At 36.6% G+C, this 22,433-nt stretch overlaps 1 protein-coding gene across 1 annotated transcript in view; it reads left to right on the top strand.

The window, feature by feature from the left end:
• Nucleotides 1-21,461, top strand: part of Sec6 (Exocyst complex component Sec6) — a 36,364-nt gene extending 14,903 nt beyond the window's left edge. Inside the window, exons 6-12 of the mRNA XM_069845106.1 lie at nt 1,317-1,472; nt 4,543-4,668; nt 5,056-5,238; nt 6,689-6,861; nt 8,914-9,031; nt 11,239-11,391; nt 16,762-21,461. Coding sequence (XP_069701207.1) covers nt 1,317-1,472; nt 4,543-4,668; nt 5,056-5,238; nt 6,689-6,861; nt 8,914-9,031; nt 11,239-11,391; nt 16,762-17,373 — 1,521 coding nt within the window. The 3' untranslated portion in view covers nt 17,374-21,461. The remainder of the gene's footprint in view (nt 1-1,316; nt 1,473-4,542; nt 4,669-5,055; nt 5,239-6,688; nt 6,862-8,913; nt 9,032-11,238; nt 11,392-16,761) is intronic.
• Nucleotides 21,462-22,433: the final 972 nt, after the last annotated feature.

Genomic DNA, 22,433 nt, shown 5'->3' with positions numbered 1-22,433 from the left:
TATGGAAAGTGATGTGCACGGTGTTCTGGGACAGGAAGGGCATTCTGCTCATTGACTACCTTCCAAGAGTTGAAACAGTGAACGCTGACCATTACTGTGAAACACTGCGAAAATTGCGACGTGCCATTCAAAACAAGAGGCGTGGAATGCTTACTGCAGGTGTTGTGCTCCTCCATGACAATGCTCGTCCACATATGGCTTGGCGCACAGCAGCTGTTTTGACGGAATTTGGCTGGGAGTTGTTTCATCAACCACCCTACAGTCCTGATCTTGCTCCCAGCGATTTTCACGTTTTCTTGCACCTCAAGAAATTCCTGTCCTCCGGTGAGCGTTTTGGCAACGACGAAGAGCTGAAGACGTCTGTCACATGCTGGTTCCATTCACAGGCGGCAGAGTTCTACGACAGAGGAATACAAAAGTTGATCCCACGATACGACAAGTGTCTCAATTCTGATGGTGGCTATGTTGAAAAATAGTTGAAACATTGCTGTACCTGTTGCCAATAAATGTTTTCCTGAAAGTGTGTGTTCTTTTTAAAAAAAAAAAATAGGGAAACTTACTTTCTGGATGCGCCTCGTATATCACATCCCAAGAAAGTGAAGCGGTGAATCTGTTCAATAGGAGCGTTATTAATGACTATCTTGGATCTTACAGGATTTGTGCCTTTGAATGCCATTACTTTAGTTTTTGATGTCGATATTTTTAAATAATATGTTTCAACTATTTTTTGAAGTTCATGTACTGCTTTCTGTAAATTATTCTCATTATTGGCTATGATTACCTGGTTATCCGCATATAATATAGACATTATATTTTTTCTCCTTATGTCAAAACTTCATCAGATTTCTTCTACTGCAAAACAAAAATTATTGCTGCCAATATAATAGAAAATAACTGGCAGTTGTAGTATTTCTCAGTACTCGAAATTCGAAACGAAATTGGTAAAAGAAAAATTCAACCTGACATCTAGAAGATCACTATAATCCACTAGCATGTGTGTTGGGTTAGGTTTCACCCTTGGGGTATTAAGTAAGCTGATGTGGACTGTACAGATGGGAGAAATGATTCTTAATGTCAGTTGGTGCAGATGTGCGAGCAAACAGTCATATTATCCTGTCTGAAGTGTAAAGAGTACTACTGCCCCTTTTCGTGGCGAATCAGATATTAGGTCTTCATTGTCTACTAAAGATTGCTACTCTTCACTTGATATTGCATTCTGATTGGTTTGTGTGTGTCATTTTTATAATAAATGTGAAAGTTAGGATATATTAATTGTGAACTTGAAATGATGTGGATATTTTTTATTGTACATGCAGAGACAGAAGCAGAGTGGATTTCTTCCTCCTGGACGCCCCAAGAAGTGGCGTGAGAAGGCGATGGAGGTGCTGGAGAAGGCCGTAGCACAGAGGATAGAAGGCACACAAGTGGACGAACGTGCCGACAACAAGATGTGGCTCGTTCGCTACCTCGAGGTACGGTTACTCTTCAAGGTAGCAGTTGGTGCAAAGAAACATTTGTCTGTTTTTTTTTTTTTTTGTTTTTTTTTTTTAAGGTTAAGATACCATATATACATAGTGTTCTGCCAAATGGCAGGTCTTTCACTGCAAACCCAGCATTCTCCAATCTTTCCTATTTTCTGCCTTGCTCTTAGTGTCCGCATATGATCCATATATCTTAATGTCGTCTATCACCTGATATCTTCTTCTGCCCCGAACTCTTCTCCCGTTCACCATTCCTTCTAGTGCATCCTTCAGTAGGCAGTTTCTTCTCAACCAGTAAAAACCATCATTCATGGCAAAATCAAACGTTCAGAAGAAAGATTTTTCATTATGCAGTTTGCAGTTTTTCTTGGGAAAGATAAATGCGGTAGCTTTCTATTTCTTTCTGCACACCACTCTCTTGTTCGCATGTTAAAAGATCCAGGGGGGGGGGGAGTCTAGCATTTCACTGCAAGAGTTAAATATCAGTTCTATCACGGGTTTTTTTTTTTTTTACCTGATCAGAGACGGGGAAATCCAAATTAGCCACTGCTGCTCCAAATTTCTTGGCTTAAAAATCGATAATGTGTTAAATTGGAAAAATCATATTAAAGAAATTACCCCCAAACTAAATTCAGCTTGTTTTGCTATTAGATCTATGCAAAAGATAGTAAATATCAATACCTTAAAAACAATATACTTTGCATACTTCCACTCGGTAATGAGTTTTGGAATAATATTCTGGGGAAATTCCACAGATAGTAACAATATATTTCTATTACAAAAAAGAGTAATTAGAATAATAGTAGGTGCCAAATCTAGGGAATCATGTAGGACTATTTTAAAAAAACTACAAATAATGCCCATGGCTTGTCAGTATATCTTTTCATTAATAATCTTCCTCGTATGTAATCGTGAAAACTTTGTAACTAATTCAACAGTTCATAGCATAAATACATGTCAAAAAAATGACTTTCATACTCCATCGCCAAGTCTATCGTGCTATCAAAAAGGAGTGCGTTATATGGCAGTAAAAATTTTTAATAGCCTCCCTATCGATATAAAAAATGAAACTCAAAACATAAAATTATTTAGGGCCAAATTAAAGAAGTCCCTAATTTCTCACGCCTTCTATTCTGTAGGTAAATTCATGACATTCAATAACTCTTCATGAAATTGATACTAAAACTTTGTGTTGTACTAGTAGACTATATTGTAAATCTCGTCTGTATATATTTCATCTAGACTGTGACTATAAATTAAGATTTTATAATAGTATTAAGTTTTTTGACTTGTTCCATATTCTAGCTGTAAGCATGTATGAATACCATGGAATGTTAATAAATACAATACAGAAGATATCATACACAGTAGAACCTCTGTTATCAGTCGTAATTAGAGGGGTGGGCTGAACGGTTAATCGAAAAATCGGATAATCCATACCATGAAAAATTTTCGTAAATTCCTCCATGGTTTTGTATTTAACACACTAGGTAATGGATCAGAAGTCTACTAATTTAGGTAAGTCTGGTTGTCAACGACGGATTTTTAAGAGAAAGTGTCTGTCTGTGGAAAGAGGAATAATGGAGGTCTCGTGTTGTAGATTTACATACTTTATACACTCCAGTCTCGTATTCTGATGAGATATGAGTCACAGTTTCTCTTTCTCCAAACCATTCAGTTTTTTAGGCCTACACTTTTTTTTTCGATACTTAGCACAACAAGATTTATTTTGAGAAGAATTTTTATACAGAAGTTATACAATACGACAACTCGAACAGTACACCATACTGTTTAATAAAGTCTTGTAATAACACTCTAGAAAAATAACGTGCTGATACAATGTATAGTAATATTTCTGCAGCAAAGAAAAAAATAAAGTGAGAGAAAGACAGACGGATAATCCAACAACGCAAATCAAGATTTCAGGTATAACTCCCTATAAAGTTGATCTGAATAATTTCGAGGGAAAAATTGTTCCAGAGCCGGGTATCGAACCTGGGACCTTTGGTTTAACGTACCTCAGTAGCTCAGTGGTAGAGCGTTGGTACGTTAAACCAAAGGTCCCGGGTTCGATACCTGGCTCCAGAACAATTTTTCCCTCGAAATTATTCAAATCAACTTTACAGGGAGTTATACCTGAAATCTTGATTTGCATAATACACGTCACTGTTCGTTAACAGAAAACCACAATTTAAGTCACACGGAGTTAGTGTGCACTCGAAGTTGGTTGCTTGACGGTTGTCAGCCCACTTTGAGGTCTGTGTATATAGAGGGAAAAATTGGATCGGTGTCGGTTAGAGTTCCCGAGTAGCTCAGTGGTAGAGCGTTGGTACGTTAAACCAAAGGTCCTGGGTTCGATACCCGGCTCTGGAACAATTTTTCCCTCGAAATTATTCAAATCAACTTTACAGGGAGTTATACCTGAAATCTTGATTTGCATAATACACGTCACTGTTCGTTAACAGAAAACCACAATTTAAGTCACACGGAGTTAGTGTGCACTCGAAGTTGGTTGCTTGACGGTTGTCAGCCCACTTTGAGGTCTGTGGATATAGAGGGAAAAATTGGATCAGTGTCGGTTAGAGTTCCCGAGTAGCTCAGTGGTAGAGCGTTGGTACGTTAAACCAAAGGTCCCGGGTTCGATACCCGGCTCCGGAACAATTTTTCCTTCGAAATTATTCAATCCAACAACGGTTAATAGGGTGATGGATAATCGGGGTTCTACTGTAATATGGAAAATATTTCAAAAAGTGACGGGGAGATTTATCGAATACTGTTCTTGATTGTTATTGTTAGCATGGTTGTGATTGTAAGGATGTGTGGAATTTGAAATAAAAAATAGATATTTCTTTTAATTTCTGCCTTCATACTCCCCCCATTTAAATTTAACAAGGTGGAGCCTTTTTCTTAACTACTTCATAATTGCTTCCTCATTCCATAAGGCCCGGTCTACGAAGAACAATGCAATTGATAGTCGAAACACAAGAGTTGTTTGAAATTGTAATGAATAATAATAATAATAATAATAATAATAATAATAATAATAATAATAATGTTACAGTTGACTCGGCAGCTGATACTGGAAGATCTTCGTGTGGTAAAGACCCTATGTGTTCCTTGCTTCCCCCCACACTACGATATCGTCAACAAGTTTGTCCACATGTACCACACTAGTCTGTCGCATCATGTAAGTACAGTACCATGTTCTTCCGTGTTCTTAAGGTCAGATCAAAGTTCAAATTAAAAAGAAAACTTCTTTTGGCCAGGACGCCATGTTTTTTTGGTTCATGGCATCATAGTATTTTCGAATCCCATTGGTCAATTCCTTAAAAAAATTGCCAAGTCTTTGATCAATTACAACATATTCTTATTTACCTTCAAGACAGTCAAAGACTTTTAAATTATTTTAAGTGATTTAACAATATAACTTGTAAAGTATTGGCAGGTCTTGTGAAGTATTAAATTTGATGAAAATTTGTTCATGCAGAAGGAGGTTAAGTCAAATTCTCTATTTTGTAATTGAAAACTAAAGTTTCTGGTATGCATAAGTTTAATATTGTCCTTGTTGTGACAGCTACAAGAAGTGATACAGAATGGCCTGGAAGGCAACGAGTACGTGTCCATGCTGTCCTGGATTATGAACACGTACGCCGGTCCAGAGCTGATGCAACACCCAGAGCTCAACATCGACACCTCGTCCATCGGGCCACTGCTGAACAATGTTGTAATTGACAAGTTGCAGCAGCAGTACCTCAAGGTATGTAATACTGGTGACAGACTACAGTCTCTAATTGCGATAATGCTAATCGCAATTACCGAAAATGTGGTGACAAACTAAGTCCCGTCTGGTCAACAGCTGAATTACCATAGACGAAACAATTTTCTCTGTATACATACGTATATGTTTGTTTCCCTCCTGGACAACACCTAAAGTTCATACTTTCTTTTGATTTTGTTCATTGTTTTCTTTCTCCTTTTTTTGTTGTTTCTTGCAGCTTGATATGGGAATTTATTTGTTAAAATTGTTATACACTTTACAATGTAAACTGATACTATTTATATTATTTTGTAATAAAACATACTTTTAAAATCAATCCTAACCTCAACAATAGTATCGTAATGGAGACTGAAATTGAAAATCTGAAAAAGAAACTAGTTCCAGTTTCTAATCCATTACTTATTGATATGAAACATCTTTCAGCAGCTTTCTATTGTTCTCTCTCTCTCTCTCTCTCTATATATATATATATACTATATATATATATATATATATATAATTCGTCTGTCAAGTAACGTATTTCTTTTTACTTTCCTCACATCTGCATTAAATTTCTCCACTACGTCTAATAGTAGCCAAATTCATTTTCTAGCCATTCATTTTCGTTTCTATTTCATATAATACAATACAATGGAAGGGGCAACAAAATTCCACAGCAGAAGCTATTACGACTTCCTAAATAATATAAATCAAAGTGATTCGAAACCAAAGATTACTAAAATGTTACTTTCGTCCACTGGGCCGTGCCTCAGTGCGATTATCTTGTTCTGGGAACAGGATTTAGCTCCTGATCGCGATCGGGACGGTGACACACTACAAACCCAATCGTGATTAGTGACTGTAGTCTGTCACCAGTATAACTGAAATCAAAATCACAAATAATATAATTAAATTTAAAATAATATACCAAGCCTTTAGACTTAGAAACATATTGAACAATCAACTCGACGACACACAAAAATTCCGTCACTGGACACAACATTCAGAATACTGAAGGGAAGGGAAGAATGCACCACACAATAAGAATTGACCATTTAAAAGGGATCACTTGTGTTTTCAACCCTCTACGAAACCGGCTTGCCCAACCTCCACCCACTTCTCTGAGTTTTCCTTTTTATTGCCTCTGAGACAAGCTTCACCAGATAGGGTACCATTTTTTGGTTCAGGGAGAATATTCTACTTGTTAATGTCCTAGAATGTGTCACTCCTATGCTGTTTTTACCCTAAAAGACACAAATTGAAGAAATAACTTTTCTTCATTGCATCAGAATAAATTGCCCTGCACCAATGACTTTCAGAAGCATCCTAAGTTTTCTATCATTTACTTTAAGGTGCTTATATTCTTTGTTGAGAATCACTCAACAATGGCAGATTCTTATAAAATACCTGAATATAACTTTTGAGGTCTGCTGAAATTGTCATTGTGCAGAACATGGAGATGAACTACGTGGAATGGATGCAGAAGACGCTGGAGACAGAGAAGTTGGATTGGGGCAATGGCACTGCACCAGAAGGAGACGACCAGGGCTATTTCCACACCTCTGCGCCTGTCATCATCTTCCAGATGATTGATCAGAACCTGCAAGTGACCAAAACTATCAGGTAGAACATCTGCAAGAACGAGCTAACTTACCCTAAAATTGGGAAGGGGTGGAGTATTTCGGAAATAGTAGTAGTGGAACCAACAGTTCTGGTATACCTTGTGATTGCCTCTTACCTTAATGGCTGCCAACAAAGTGTGATAGCTGGAAATCATTCTCCCTCTTGGTAGGCCGTGAGGTCAGGGATCCCACAGGGATCAGTTCTTGGCCCTTTACTATTTACAATTTATATAAACGACATATCAGAATCTCTGAAGTACTGCCAACAGCATCTCTATGCAGACGATCTTCAAATATACATAAAATTCCACACTGACGAAATAAATGATGCAATAACTAAAATTAATGACGATCTCGACTCAATTTGGACAATTCCGACTTAAACTAAATCCAGAAAAATCGCAGTCAGTAATTGTGGGCCATTCACGTTTGTTAAGCAATATTAACATACCTAATTTGTCTCTGATTAAAATATACGACACTGAAATTCCGTTCAGTGAATCAGTAAAGAACATAGGTATTTATATGGATAAAAGTTTAAATTGGAACATTCAAGTTGCAGAAACCCTCAAAAAAGTATTCTCATTAATCCACTCGTTTAGGCGATTGAAGAATTTTCTACCCTTTTCCATGAAAAAAATGTTAGTGCAAACACTCGTGATGCCCCACTTCGATTACTCTGATATTCTGCTTACTGACCTAAGCGTTACTTCGGCGCAGAGACTGCAACGTGTTCATAATATGTGCGTCCGTTTCGTCTGCAATATTCGCCGGGCTGATCACGTAACACCATCCCTCGAAATGTTGTCCTGGCTCCGTCTAGAAGATCGTAGGAAAATCCACTGTCTTTCCCTTCTCTTTCACATATTGCATTTCTCCACTCCTGTCTATCTTGCGTCTCGTTTTCAAAATTTATCCACCCATCATAACCTAGACACACAATCACAACACTCCTCAATATTATCCATTCCCTCCCACCGAACATCCTCATATTCATCTTCTTTCACTGTGGCTGTTCCTCGGCTTTGGAATTCCCTACCGAGTAATGTCCGGGACTGTCAGACATCAAACCAATTTAAGAATAGACTAACGAAATACTTTTCTAACAATTCTTGTTAACAATAATAGCTGTTTCAGGTTTCTCAATGTTTAATGGTTATATATTTATCAGAGAATAAATATTAAATTATCTCATTATTATTATTATTATTATTATTATTATTATTATTATTATTATTATTATTTCTTACCAATGTTTATTATTGTCACACTAACATTACTTATCCAACTTTCATTATTTACTTTCATGTTGTTTTATGGTCTAGATTTTAATGTAATAACTATGTAAGCAATTGTATTCAATTAGAATTAGAGTCTGGCTGGGCGGAAGAGAAGGCCTACTGGCCTTAGCTCTGCCAGATTAAATAAATTATTATTATTATTATTATTATTATTATTATTATTATTATTATTATTACTATATTTTGAAGTAAATAAGGAAATTAGGATACAAGAATGTCTTTCTCCTCAAGAACTCAGCTAAATTATCATTAAACAAAAATATAAAGGAAAAAGGGACAATTAATAATAAAATATCAATTCGATGGTTTTAGGATACAGGGAGATAAGTCATAAAATGAGTTTTGAGATAAATGAAAATTAACCTCCTGACCTTTATTACAAATAATTTTCTACACAAATAAAACACATCAAATGCTGATATTCTTTTGTTTTTTGCACACCCACTTGTAGAATTTAACTTGTATATTCATATGGGCAACAAAACTCCATTTACACAAAAAATAACTTAACCCCATTTACCTGAACACCATCGAATTAGCACACCTCCAAGAATTAACTGAAATATCTTGTGTTCATGAAGCTTCTATCCATTGTTTTATATTCAGCACTCATTTGATACACATACTTGAATTCATAGATTTTTACAAATCTAATGACTTTTTGTCTATTGCTGCCTGCCATCTTGAACCTCTAATTTTACATCCAGTGACAAACATGATTTATGTTAATTGTTGTTGTCGTTGTTTGGCAGCCAGGACCTGACCTTCAAGGCCCTTCTTCTCAGCATGGAGCAGGTCACACAGTATGGAAAGATGTACAGGGACGCCATTGTGGAATTCAAGATACGGCATTTCGAAGATAGGAGTAAGGTGAGGTTTTGTGTTTGTGAGGTCTCAGTTTTCATGTACAAAATGATAACTCGTCATCTGTAAAATTTGAAGGGAATGTAATAGGTTACTGGATGGTTTTGCTGACCATACAGGTTGCAGATGTCCCAGGAAATTGAAATAATTACATTTCAAACACACAATGGCATTGTTCCAACTGTATGGTTAGAGTTTTGAAAGAATTATTGTTTTAAATAGTGTGAAAAATTGTGCTAGAATACTGGAGCAGATGTTTGAATCAGGTCTTCCTTTATGGTATGATACCTATGCACAAAATCTTCATTAATGCCAGTGATTTGTTGGTCAATTCTCAAGCATCATTCTGCCAGTATATTGGTTACCATATTTATAATGATAGCAGGAAGTAACTATAGTCAGATGTGGTCCTTCAATATGATTTAATAATTCACTGCAGGCTAAAGAAAGGAGATGCACTATCACCTTTACTTTTTAACTTTGCTCTAGAATATGCCATTAGGAAAGTCCAGGATAACAGAGAGGGCTTGGAATTGAATGGGTTACATCAGCTGCTTGTCTATGTGGATGATGTGAATATGTTAGGAGAAAATCCACAAACGATTAGGGAAAACACGGGAATTTTACTGGAAGCAAGTATATGATTATGTCTCGTGGTGGGAATATTGTACGAAATGGAAATATAAAAACTGGAAATTTATCCTTCGAAGAGGTGGAAAAATTCAAGTACCTGGGAGCAACAGTAACAAATATAAATGACATTCAGGAGGAAATTAAACACAGAATAAATATGGGAAATGCCTGTTATTATTCGGTTGAGAAGCTTTTATCATCTAGTTTGCTTTTAAAAATCTGAAGGTTAGAATGCATAAAACTGTTATATTACCGGTTGTTCTTTATGGTTGTGAAACTTGGACTCTGACTTTCAGAGAGAAACAGGGATTAAGGATGTTTGAGAATAAGATTCTTAGGAAAATATTTGGGGCTAAGAGGGATGAAGTTACAGGAGAATGGAGAAAGTTACACAACACAAAACTGTACACGTTCTATTCTTCACCTGACATAATTAGGAACATTAAATCAGACGTTTGGGATGGGCAGGGCATGTAGCATGTATGGGCGAATCCAGAAATGCATATAGAGTCTTAGTTGGAAGACCTGAGGAGAAAAGACCTTTGGGGAGGCCGAGACGTAGATGGGAGGATAATATTAAAATGGATTTGAGGGAGGAGGGATATGATATTAGAGACTGGATTAATCTTGCTCAGGATAGGAACCGATGTCGGGCTTATGTGAGGGCGGCAATGAACCTGCAGGTTCCTTAAAAGCCATTTAAGTATGTAAGTAATAATAATAAATAATGGTTAATAACATTGTGTCCTATTATCAACAGTAATATCATAATTGCTGATAGTTTTTCGGTAATATAATTTAACAAAACAAATAATTACCTCATGCCAAGAAAAATTAGTTGAGTTGAAACGAACACAACTATTTCATTTCCGAAACTGGGTGATGTATTGTAGGTGCTGGTGCAGCCCTGATACAGTGCAGATTTTTTATTTTTCAATATTATATAGATTTTTTTATATATACTGTGTTTACAACTAGGATTGCCAACCCTCCTGTATTTTCCAGATCTCCCATATTTGCTCCTGATTTTTAACAGCTGCCTGGGGCAATATTTTCGTTCACTTTGAGTATTTTTTTTCCCCCTATTTTTGCAAAATGTAAAAATCTTTCTTTTAAACATTTGATTTTGCCGTGAATGATGATGATTTTCACTGGTTGAGAAGAAACTGCTTTGTGAAGGATACACTGGAAGGAATGGTGAACGGGAGAAGAATTTGGGGCAGAAGAAGATATCAGATGATAGACGACATTAAACATGTGGATCATATGTGGAGAGTAAGAGGAAGGCAGAATATAGGGAAGATTGGAGAATGTTGGATTTGTAGTGAAAGATCTGTCCTTGGACAGAACACAGAATGAATGTTACTCTTAAAAATTAACACCATGGGTAGCAATCGATTATTTTTGAGAAAGTGAAATATTAAAACATAACTTACATTCTGCTGCTTCAATTTTTCTTCCATTACCATATACTTACCATTTGATGTGTTCTGTAAATGATCTTAGAATGTATGAAGTATCATTTGGTTCTGTTCTCAGTGCTTGAGGTCAGTAACTAATTGATGTGATGATGCTTGCAGGTTCCTTACTTCACACACTACATGATCACCATTGTCAACAACTGCCTGCAGTTCGTGGAGTTGGCACAACTGATGAAACAGCATTATTGGAGGCCTGGACTACATGACAATGAGGCTGGCACCAAATTTGAAGCCTTACTCAACGCTTTCCAGGTGAATATGTCATTTGAGCTGTATTACCACACCTTTCTTGTGCAAGCACACACAGAAAATTTTGTTAGAATATGATATTTATTTTGGTAAAATATGAAATAGATATTTCAGTGCTAAAATATCTTCGTTCCTAAACTATTTGGAGTAGGTTTACATCATTATTTACAAAACAAGTCTTTATACATTAACAGTTTTGTTTATGACCTAAATGAGGGGTTGGAGAGCAATGGTGGATTGTTAATGTTTAGGTGAGGGGTTTGGACTTTTTCCATTGCTGGTTGTCACAATAAAAAATTAAGACACAACGTTTCGAAGGGTGGTTCTCCCTTCGTCTTCAGGTGAAAGGAAGGAGAGAAGAGAAAAAAGAGAAAAACCTACTGTTGGGATCGTTACGTACAGCTATTCTGTATGACTGATCGTCATCCACCACGTAGACCATCTGGGGCCATCTCCACCATTAGACAACGGCACCTAGTGTTGCAGCTTAGTAGTTAGTAGTAGTGTCTGCTACCGCCAGGTGGCAGTAGTAGTTTTATCATGTCCTTTGTTACTAGTTTTTTTTTTTTTCCCCGTTTTACCTTTCTTTTAGTTTTCTATCGTGGTATCATAACACTTGTTCATTTTTTCAATTCCCCACCCCCTCCTTTTGTGTGTCTTTCATCAATTTTTAGCCACTTCATGCCCATCTTTTTTATTCCGTTTGGTTTAGTGCCAACATACTGCTAATGACTTCGGGTCTTTCTTAATTAGAATCTCCACCGAAGCCAGGGATCAATCGATCAGTCATACAGAATAGCTGTACGTAACGATCCCAACAGTAGGTTTTTTCCTTTCTCTCCTTCCTTCCTTCCACCTGAAGACGAAGGGAGAACCACCCTTCGAAACGTTGTGTCTTGATTTTTTATTGTGACAACCAGCAATGGAAAAAGTCCAAACCCCTCACCTAAACATTAGTTTTGTTTATATTTAATATGCTACTAAATAAAATACAATGAATTGAAGTAATTAAACAGTTTGTCAGCAAATTCAAAGTCTTACCTGAATTCAAGAACTAGGTGACTCAATTTTTTACACTCAAGAGAACAAAGGAAGAAAGTTCATACATTGGCTGGACTCAACACTGGTTAGTTACACTACAACACAAGCAACTTTTCTGTATTTTATGGCAAAAGATTACATCATCTGTCGGTTAATATTATATTATGTGATGAAAACCCTATGAATAATTTCAAGGGAAAAATTGTTCCGGGGCCGGGTATCGATCCCGGGACCTCTGGTTGAATGTACCAGCGCTCTGCCAACTGAGCTACCCGGGAACTCCACCCGACACCGTCTCAACTTTTGCCTTTATATCCACACAACTCGCGCGGGCTGACGAAATGCCAGAGACCCACAACGAGTGCACACAATCTCTGTGTGACTTGGAATTGTGGTTTTCTGTTAACGTACACAGTGACGTGTATATTATACAAATCTAGTCTTTCAGGTAAAGCTTCCTGTAAAGCAGATTTGAATAATTTCAAGGGAAAAATTGTTCCGGGGCCGGGTATCGATCCCGGGACCTCTGGTTGAACGTACCAGCGCTCTACCACTGAGCTACCCGGAACTCCACCCGATACCGTCTCAACTTTTGCCTTTATATCCACACAACTCGCGCGGGCTGACGAAATGCCAGAGACCCACAACGAGTGCACACAATCTCTGCGTGACTTGGAATTGTGGTTTTCTGTTAACGTACACAGTGACGTGTATATTATACAAATCTAGTCTTTCAGGTAAAGCTTCCTGTAAAGCAGATTTGAATAATTTCAAGGGAAAAATTGTTCCGGGGCCGGGTATCGATCCTGGGACCTCTGGTTGAACGTACCAGCGCTCTGCCAACTGAGCTACCCGGAACTCCACCCGATACCGTCTCAACTTTTCCCTTTATATCCACACAACTCGCGTGGGCTGACGAAATGCCAGAGACCCACAACGAGTGCACACAATCTCTGTGTGACTTGGAATTGTGGTTTTCTGTTAACGTACACAGTGATGTATATATTATACAAATCTAGTCTTTCAGGTAAAGCTTCCTGTAAAGCAGATTTGAATAATTTCAAGGGAAAAATTGTTCCGGGGCCGGGTATCAATCCCGGGACCTCTGGTTGAACGTACCAGCGCTCTGCCAACTGAGCTACCCGGAACTCCACTCGATACCGTCTCAACTTTTCCCTTTATATCCACACAACTCGCGTGGGCTGACGAAATGCCAGAGACCCACATCGAATGCACACAATCTCTGCGTGACTTGGAATTGTGGTTTTCTGTTAACGTACACAGTGACGTATATATTATACAAATCTAGTCTTTCAGGTAAAGCTTCCTGTAAAGCAGATTTGAATAATTTCAAGGGAAAAATTGTTCCGGGGCCGGGTATCAATCCTGGGACCTCTGGTTGAACGTACCAGCGCTCTGCCAATTGAGCTAACCTGAACTGACGGTGTCGGGTGGAGTTCCCGGGTAGCTCAGTTGGCAGAGCGCTGGTATGTTCAACCAGAGGTCCCGGGATCGATACCTGGCCCTGGAATCGATACCCGGCCCCGGAGCAATTTTTCCCTTGAAATTATTCAAATCTGCTTTACCGGAAGCTTTACCTGAAAGACTAGATTTGTATAAAACCCTATGAAGTTGCAAAAAGACCAGAAATTAAGAAGACGGCAAAATTGATGGTTGAAACCTGTTTGACACATTAATTTATATGTATGCAGGGTGTACCATAAGTAATGTAATTGATTTCAGGGGTGTTTTCTTTGGAATATTTCAAACAAAAAAGTTTAATACAATTTTTTTGCTCGTTTTTGCTTCCTTTTCGAGATAAAAATTGTTTTGTATGAAACATTTCATAGCCTGTTTTCGGAAAATCATTGATTTAATTCCCAATATGTTCAGCTAATTTAACCTGCTAAGTCCTTAGACATTTGTTGTTTTATTTTTAAAGTTCAATGTAATTCTACATTTCAAAAAAAGGTCACTGAAATGAGAGGAAATGCTGAAAAAATTCTGCATGTTACAGTTAGGGCACAAATGCAGTTATATTATATTATACTATACTTCAGGTCTCTGCACAAACATCTTTGTATAATAATGTATGAAGTATGGTATACTATACTCTCAGGACTCAAGAGGTTAAGAGAGCAGTGTATTATGATAATAAATGATTGAAAGAATTTCAGTTTTGTCCTTAAAATGTGCAGAAATGTGATCTGAACAAATGTAACTTTGTAAAATTCCTTTGCTGAACAAACAGTTACATTTGTTTGGATCAAATTCCTGCACATTTAAAGTACAAAACTAAAATTCTTTCAGTAATTTATTATCATAATACACTGCTCTCTTAAATTGACTGAACATATTGGAAATTAAATCAATGGCTTTCCCAAAATGCACTATGAAATATTTCATATAAAACAATTTTTGTCTCGGAAAGGAAGCAAAAACCAGCAAAATTGTATTAAACTTTTTTGTTTGAAATGTCTCAAAGAATAACCCCTATAAATTAATGACATTGTTACAGTTCACTCTATAGAACCTCTTATATTACTTTAAGGAAGACTCGACTGAAAATCATGAAAATTTTCCAGAAAGAATTTATGGGCTAAATCACGTCTTTAGAATGTATATTTTCATCTCCAAATGGATTTACTTCAATTCTGATTACAAATATATTTAAAAATGTTTTTTTTTCTTTTAATTAAAGCTGTAAGGGGCGTGGCATTTAAAAGACTATCAGAATTATGTTTTCATCAAATAATCTATTTTACAAATATCTGATTACAGATCTTGTAACTTGTTGTTCTAAAGTTGGCTCCCTGAAGTTATTATATGAATGTAGTGGAGGAGATTGGTTATTAGTATGTTTTATATAAATATTGATTTTACTTTCAAATCCATTTTTCCGTAAGTTTATTTTTCTTGATTCAACACAAATTTTTTATGCCAAATATTAATCAATCTGGATGTAATTTTTACTGCAAGTATTTATGAGGTATAGTCCCGTCGCTCTAATTTCCGGCAGCCAATTGCGTTGCAGATCGACTACATTTAAACGTGTGAGTCTTGGGATTCGCTGATGAAGATGTTAGATGTTATTCATTTCTTAAGGCTCGATAAATACTTAATATAATTGCCCGCCATTTTGGCTCTTTCGTTGGCGTTCGCAGAAAGCACACAAAGACGTTATTTGTCGCTCAATTATTTGCTGAATTACAGTGCGTTTGATTTATTATCATAGGAGCTACGACATGATAATGTTTAACGGTGTGGCAAATAGATTCCTTGTATGGTAGCTCGGCAACGAAAGAACAAAAATGGCGAATGATACTATAGTTGCGACGCTGTTATTCCCGGTGTGACTCCTCCTCTTTGCTTACGTCTTAGGAAGTGAAGGCTCTATAAAGTCTAGGTAGGTAGTATCGTTCGTCATTTTTGTTCTTTCGTTGCCGAGCTACCAGACGAGGGATCTATTTGCCACACTGTTAAACATTATCATGTCGTAGCTTCTATGATAATAAATCAAACGCACTGTAATTCAGCAAATAATTGAGCGGCAAATAACGTCTTCATGTGCTTTCTGCGAACGCCAACGAAAGAGCCAAAATGGTGGGCGATTATATTAAATATTTATCGAGCCATAAGAAATGAATAACGTCTTCCTCAGTGAATCACAAGACGCACACGTTTAAATGTAGCCGACCTGCAACGCGATTGGCTGCTGGAAATTAGAGCGATGGGACTATACCTACCTAGACTTTATAGAGCCTTCACTTCCTAAGACTTAAGCAAAGAGGAGGATCATGCTGGGAATAACAGCGTCGCGATTTTAGTTTATTTTAATAATTTTTTTTCATGAATTAGAAAAAAATAACATTTTCAAATTTCAATTTTTTGGAAAGTGAATAAATGGGATATTTCAGAAAATGAATCCATAGAAATGTTTCTCTATGTCTTTTGAATGTAACCAAAAGAAAAAAGGAAGCTAAAAAATTGAAATCTGCTACTAAAAACTTGAGTTTGAAAATATTTCTAAAGAAATATAGAAAAAAAATCAAAAGCGAAAAACATCTGGGAGTTCAAAATTTAGAGTTTATTAGTTCTTTACATAGTAAACATGTTTTCAAAATTTGGTTGGAAAAAAATGGTTAGGGAAAATGTTATCATTTTTAGTGGAGTGTCCCCTTAACCGTCAACCTCTTCCCATCCATTATAACGGACAATTGAGGTTCTGCTTTATTCCTTTTGGATTAATTTTGTTGCGTTTTTGTTATTTGTGCAAACATTACTTCACGTGAGACAGAAGTCAATTGATATGAATGATCTTATGTATTGCAGCAACTTCGAGATGAAGCTGCCCAGTTCCTCTTGGAGGAAGCCTTCCTCGACCTAGAGCCCCAGTTCCAGGACCTCATCACCAGCAAGTGGGTGGGGAGTAGCATCCCCGTGGAGACCATCTGTGTCACTCTGGAGGATTACTTCCAAGACTACATCCATCTGCGCGTCCGCAATTTCGACTACGTTATCTCTGAGGCACAGAACTGGGTCGCCAAGCGTTACATATCCGCCATGCTGCAGAAGAAGATATCCTTCAAGACGTACGAGGAAAGGAAAGACGCTGCCGTTAAAATCATGAGTGAAGCTGAACAGATAAAAGAGTTTTTCGTGCGCTTGGCACCGAAAGTCGCGAAATTTGATTCTCCGTTCGACATAATTAACACATTGGCTGAGGTTCTTAAGAGTGAAGATCCAGAAATCTTGTCCCTAGACCTGCATGGTTTGGTTGACAAGTATCCAGACGTGACCCATGACCACTTGACTCATTTGCTGGGACTTAGAGGTGACATATCTCGTTCAGAAGCGAGGGAGAAAGTTACGTATATTCTGCAGACCAATAAGACTAGACAAAGACCGACAATTCCAAAGAGTATATTCTCGTTAATTAATTAAAATTAGTTTCTTTGGCAAGGGATGTGTTCCAAATGTGATCTCTGGATTTTGGTGATAATGTTTTTCTCTGTTTAACTTATTAAGTGGAGAATGTACCTCCTGTCTCCGTCATGCACCGTGTTAAGCTAACCAGGAAGTGTAAATCCACTATAAAATACAGCAGCGCACATTTCTTTCTGTATCTCATGAACTATCAAAGCAGTCTATTTGAAATTTTAAGGACAGATAAAGAAAACTGAAAACAATGAAATATAAACGCCAGTTTTTCTTAGAAACTAGTGCAATGATTGGAATGGAAAATTTTTGACACAGAATAAAGACATAATTTAATTTAGGAAACTAGAATTATTTTTCTATGTTGGTTTGGGAATTATATATGATTTTTTTGGAAATTTGAAAAATTAATGTAATTTTCTTCATATTTTGCAGTGACTATTTGTATGGACTTCTATTAAATAATTAAAATACTTAAATAATTTCAGCTCACAGAATTCAGACATGTGCAAAGTTTCACGTAGATTGGTCCAACCAGTCCTGAGAAAAATTGAATTTTAGTTTGAAAAATTAAGTTTTCGGGAAATTAAAAAAACATGACATTGTCCACTTTTGAAACTAAGATTGACATTTGTCCGTTTTTGAAACAAACAGAGATGAATGTGTCCATATTTCAAACACAAAACTCAGAATGAGGATAATGGTGAGAAAATCCTATTCCAAAACTATTGCAGAATTGAAAAAAAAGCTCTGGAAGGAGGCATGGCATTTAAATACACATGTCCCACACCAATACTTTAAAACTCTCTTAGAGGCTTCCAATATTATTTTTTTTACAATTACTCATACATCAAATTAATCCTACAGAAATGTAGATTTTTTTAGGCCTAGAAACAAAAAATGTCATTTTTGGCCATTTTATACTTCCTGGTTATCTTTTTTTTTTTTTTTTGTATTTTTAACTTTGTAAATAACTATAAACTATAGGGCAAAAATAAAGGTAATTTTAAATTACATTATTTATCGTACCACGATAATCCTTTTCTTCAGGCACATTTTGTTGTTATTTAAAAAATTTTTATATTCGTTTGTTTAAATTTTAATTTATTAATATATTTTTTATTATTTTGTCTGTAACTCGAATTTTTTTTTCACATACACTTACATCATCCTTTGCCAATAAAATTGCATTTTTTTTTAAGAGCAACAACTTAAAAAATATATTATTAATTCCATCCCCCGCCACCCCCATAACTTTCATTTTTTCTAATCTTAGGTTTCTTTTCTCTGAAACTATCCCTCCCAGACCATCGAAATTTTTAGTGTATTTGTTCCATATACAGTGAAGTCCCAATTATCCAGACTATATGGGCCAAGGGCATTTCATATAAGCAAAAATCTGGGTAATAAGGAGGGTGAGAGCGCTATGTGGTTTTTCATCCTGTAATCTTAAAGGGACAAAGATCAAACCCAGCAATGTAGAAAGATGTTACCCACATGTACATAATAATCTAGTTTTTATTCATGATACAGTACAGTATGTAATAGACTTTGAAAAGCTTTGTTATTGTTCAGTACTGTATATATGCACACTACTGTAATTAAAAATAAACATCCAGCTAACACGGAAGGCTAGATAATTGGGATTCTACTGTATGTGCATGATTTGACATTTTGTTCAAATTTCTAGCATTATTATCAAGGCTAGAAATATTCCAAAGAGGGATCATTACTAAAAAATTGTTTCCATTATATTTTTTTAAGGTATTGCTCTGAAAAAATGTCATTTTGTTGACAAAGGATGTAAGTGTATGAGGAATTTTTTTTTCCAATGCCACCAGATTACCATTCAACATTTCTGATCTTTTGGAAATGGGTTATTTATAACCAACTTCTGAGGTTTTGAGGCACCTAGAAGGTGGAGTTACTTTGACCTGATGATATAATAGGATGGCTATGAATATGTGGCACCAAGGGAGATCTTTAACCTAAGCTCGGGTAGCTCAGTTGGTAGAGCAGCTGGCTGCGGACTGGAAGGTCTGGGTTTCGATCCCAGGTGGTGACAGGATTTTTTCTCATTCCCAAACTTTCAGAACGGCCCCAAGGTTCACTCAGCCTCCTATAAAATTGAGTACCGGGTCTTTCCCGGGGGTAAAAGGCAGTCAGAACGTGGTGCCGACCACACCACCTCATTCTAGTGCCAAGGTCATGGAAAGCATGGGGCTCTACCTCCATGCCCCCCAAGTCACTTCATGGCATGTTACGGGAATACCTTTTTAACCTAATTTCCAGACTATGGATGAACACAGGAACAATTCTCTTTAAGGAAAAATCCCTGTGCTCTGATCAAAAATCGAATCCGAGACCTCATTAGCTGTAGCCAGAAGGAGTGAACACTAAACCATGAGTGTGGTCAGAAAAAAAAATATATTGCTCTGCAGTTTATAGTTCTCTAAGAAAGGAACATTAAAAATGACAAATTTAACATGTCAGAGATAGGAGGTAGCTTGTTCCCCTATTATGGGGATTGTTCGGAAATTTGTATCATTTTCTTATTATTAAAAAAAAAAAAAACAAAGATTCTTGATGTGAATACGTGTATCTGTGTAAAGGTACGGTCACATGTCACTACTTTTGCAGCGCTGCAGTACAAAATACTGCGCAACTCTCGTACTGCGACGTGTGAACAACGGTGCAACCCGAAAAGTAGCGGCTGCCGAACCTGCTGCCCGCTACTTTTTCATGCTGCGCGCAACTTAAAAGTAGCGACGTGTGAACAGGGTTCTCAGGGTTGCAGCCGCAGCATTTTTGATATCGGTTTTGTTGAAACTTTTGCTGCGGTTGCAACCAGTGTTGCCACCCAAGTGTGCCAATGATACTTTTATTGTTTGGATATATTTCAGTGTTAGAAGTGATGAAAGTAAATTATTTGTAACAGTTACTAAATGTACAACACAGTCTGAGCATATCTGCTGATCAACTCATTTTTTAATTTTCCGTAGCATAGTTTCAAAACAAAAGGATTGCCAACATTGGTTACGTGGATATGCTGTTGGTTATCATTTAAGTATATAGGCGTTTTTAATAGCTTTATAGTAAAAATAATGCCAATTTCTGAATACTAGTTAGGACAGAAGAGCAAATAATAGATAAGTAAGCTATCGCATAAGTTTCATAATGTGAACATAACCACAAAATGCATATTGAGAAGTCAACACGGAGATGGAAACCTGCAGCATGACTGCTGCTGCAAAAGTAGCGCCTTGTGTGTGAACAGACTCGCAACCTCCAGTTGCAACTTTTGCAGCACTCGGGTTGCGCAGCACGAAAAGTAGCGTGCAGCACGGTACTTTAGGCTTACGTGTGAAAAAGACACGCAACTTTTGCAGCTGCAGTACAAAAGTTTTGCAGCAAAAGTAGCGATGTGTGACCGTACCTTTAGGTGTCCATTACTAGGATGCCGTCGCAGAAAGTCAACCGACAACATATTTGTTATTGTTGTTTAGAGCTGAAGGGAATAAAACTACAAAGACTATTCTTGATTGCAGGTTATATCAGGCAGTAACGCAAACTGATATTAAGGGATATTAAAGTTGAGTATTATAAACCTATTCTTTAAAAATTTTAAATATGATAGAGGATAATAAAAGCCAAAGTTTGGATTTACGATCTTTATTGCATTTAGGAAATTACACAAATGAAACTGTGTTTTCATTATGTCAAACCTGAGAAAAACATGTGATTACTTTTAAAAGCAATGCAATGCCATAGATGTGGAAAGCAACATTGTAGCGTCTAAGATATTATTTTCATTTTTTCGTCTAAGAGATGATTGTAAATAGTCTATTGTTGAGGGATATTGATCGCTTTTGCTTTGAAGAAACAGTTTCTACTAGCAAACATATTTATTTTTACATTCACTGTCATGTCTAGCATGTCACAAATTGTTACTGAAACCAAGCTTTTGTATGAATTGTAATAAGATGGTTAATCTAGAGATATCTGTAAATAAAGCCGAAGTTATGGCTTTCTTTGAAAAAGACCATGTTACAAGTAAAATCTTTCGTCAATAAATCATTTCTTCAACAAGTTAATTGTTTTAATTATTTAGGTTATAATATCGTCGGTTTACAAGCAAAACACCTTAAGTCCAAAATAATATTTCAGAGAAAAAGGCGTATATAATCCAGATAATGTATGTGTGTAAACTTAGAATTGGAAAATGAAATGCACTTAAACAGAAACACTTGCTAAAAATAATAATATTTTGAGGATTCAGTTTTTTCGGAAGAAAAACGCCTTTTTCTGAGAAGTAATAATTTTGACTTAATGTGTTTTGCTTGTAAACAGACGATATGTCGTAGGTTGAAAGAAAACAGAATGAAAATATAAAATTTGTAAAAGATATGAGAACCATAAATTCCATATTAAACCCTCTCAGATACAAAAACACACTCAACTAAAGTTTCATAAAACTTGATCAACACTAGTACGTGAAACCCAGGCTTGGACTGTAAAGAAATACTTACTTACTTACTGGCTTTTAAGGAACCCGGAGGTTCATTGCCGCCCTCACATAAGCCCGCCATCGGTCCCTATCCTGAGCAAGATTAATCCAGTCTCTATCATCATATCCCACCTCCCTCAAATCCATTTTAATATTATCTTCACATCTACGTCTCGGCCTCCCTAAAGGTCTTTTTCCCTCCAGCCTCCCAACTAACACTCTATATGCATTTCTGGATTCCCCCATACGTGCTACATGCCCTGCCCATCTCAAACGTCTGGATTTAATGTTCCTAATTATGTCAGGTGAAGAATACAATGCGTGCAGTTCTGTGTTGTGTAACTTTCTCCATTCTCCTGTAACTTCATCCCTCTTAGCCCCAAATATTTTCCTAAGCACCTTATTCTCAAACACCCTTAACCTATGTTCCTCTCTCAACGTGAGAGTCCAAGTTTCACAACCATACAGAACAACCGGTAATATAACTGTTTTACAAATTCTAACTTTCAGATTTTTTGACAGCAGACTGGATGATAAAAGCTTCTCAACCGAATAATAA

Source organism: Periplaneta americana, chromosome 2 (assembly GCF_040183065.1).
Source record: "Periplaneta americana isolate PAMFEO1 chromosome 2, P.americana_PAMFEO1_priV1, whole genome shotgun sequence".
Classification (NCBI taxonomy): Eukaryota; Metazoa; Arthropoda; class Insecta; order Blattodea; family Blattidae; genus Periplaneta; species Periplaneta americana.
The sequence above is the reverse complement of the archived record's forward strand: the minus strand, read 5'-3'. Positions and strand labels throughout refer to the sequence as shown.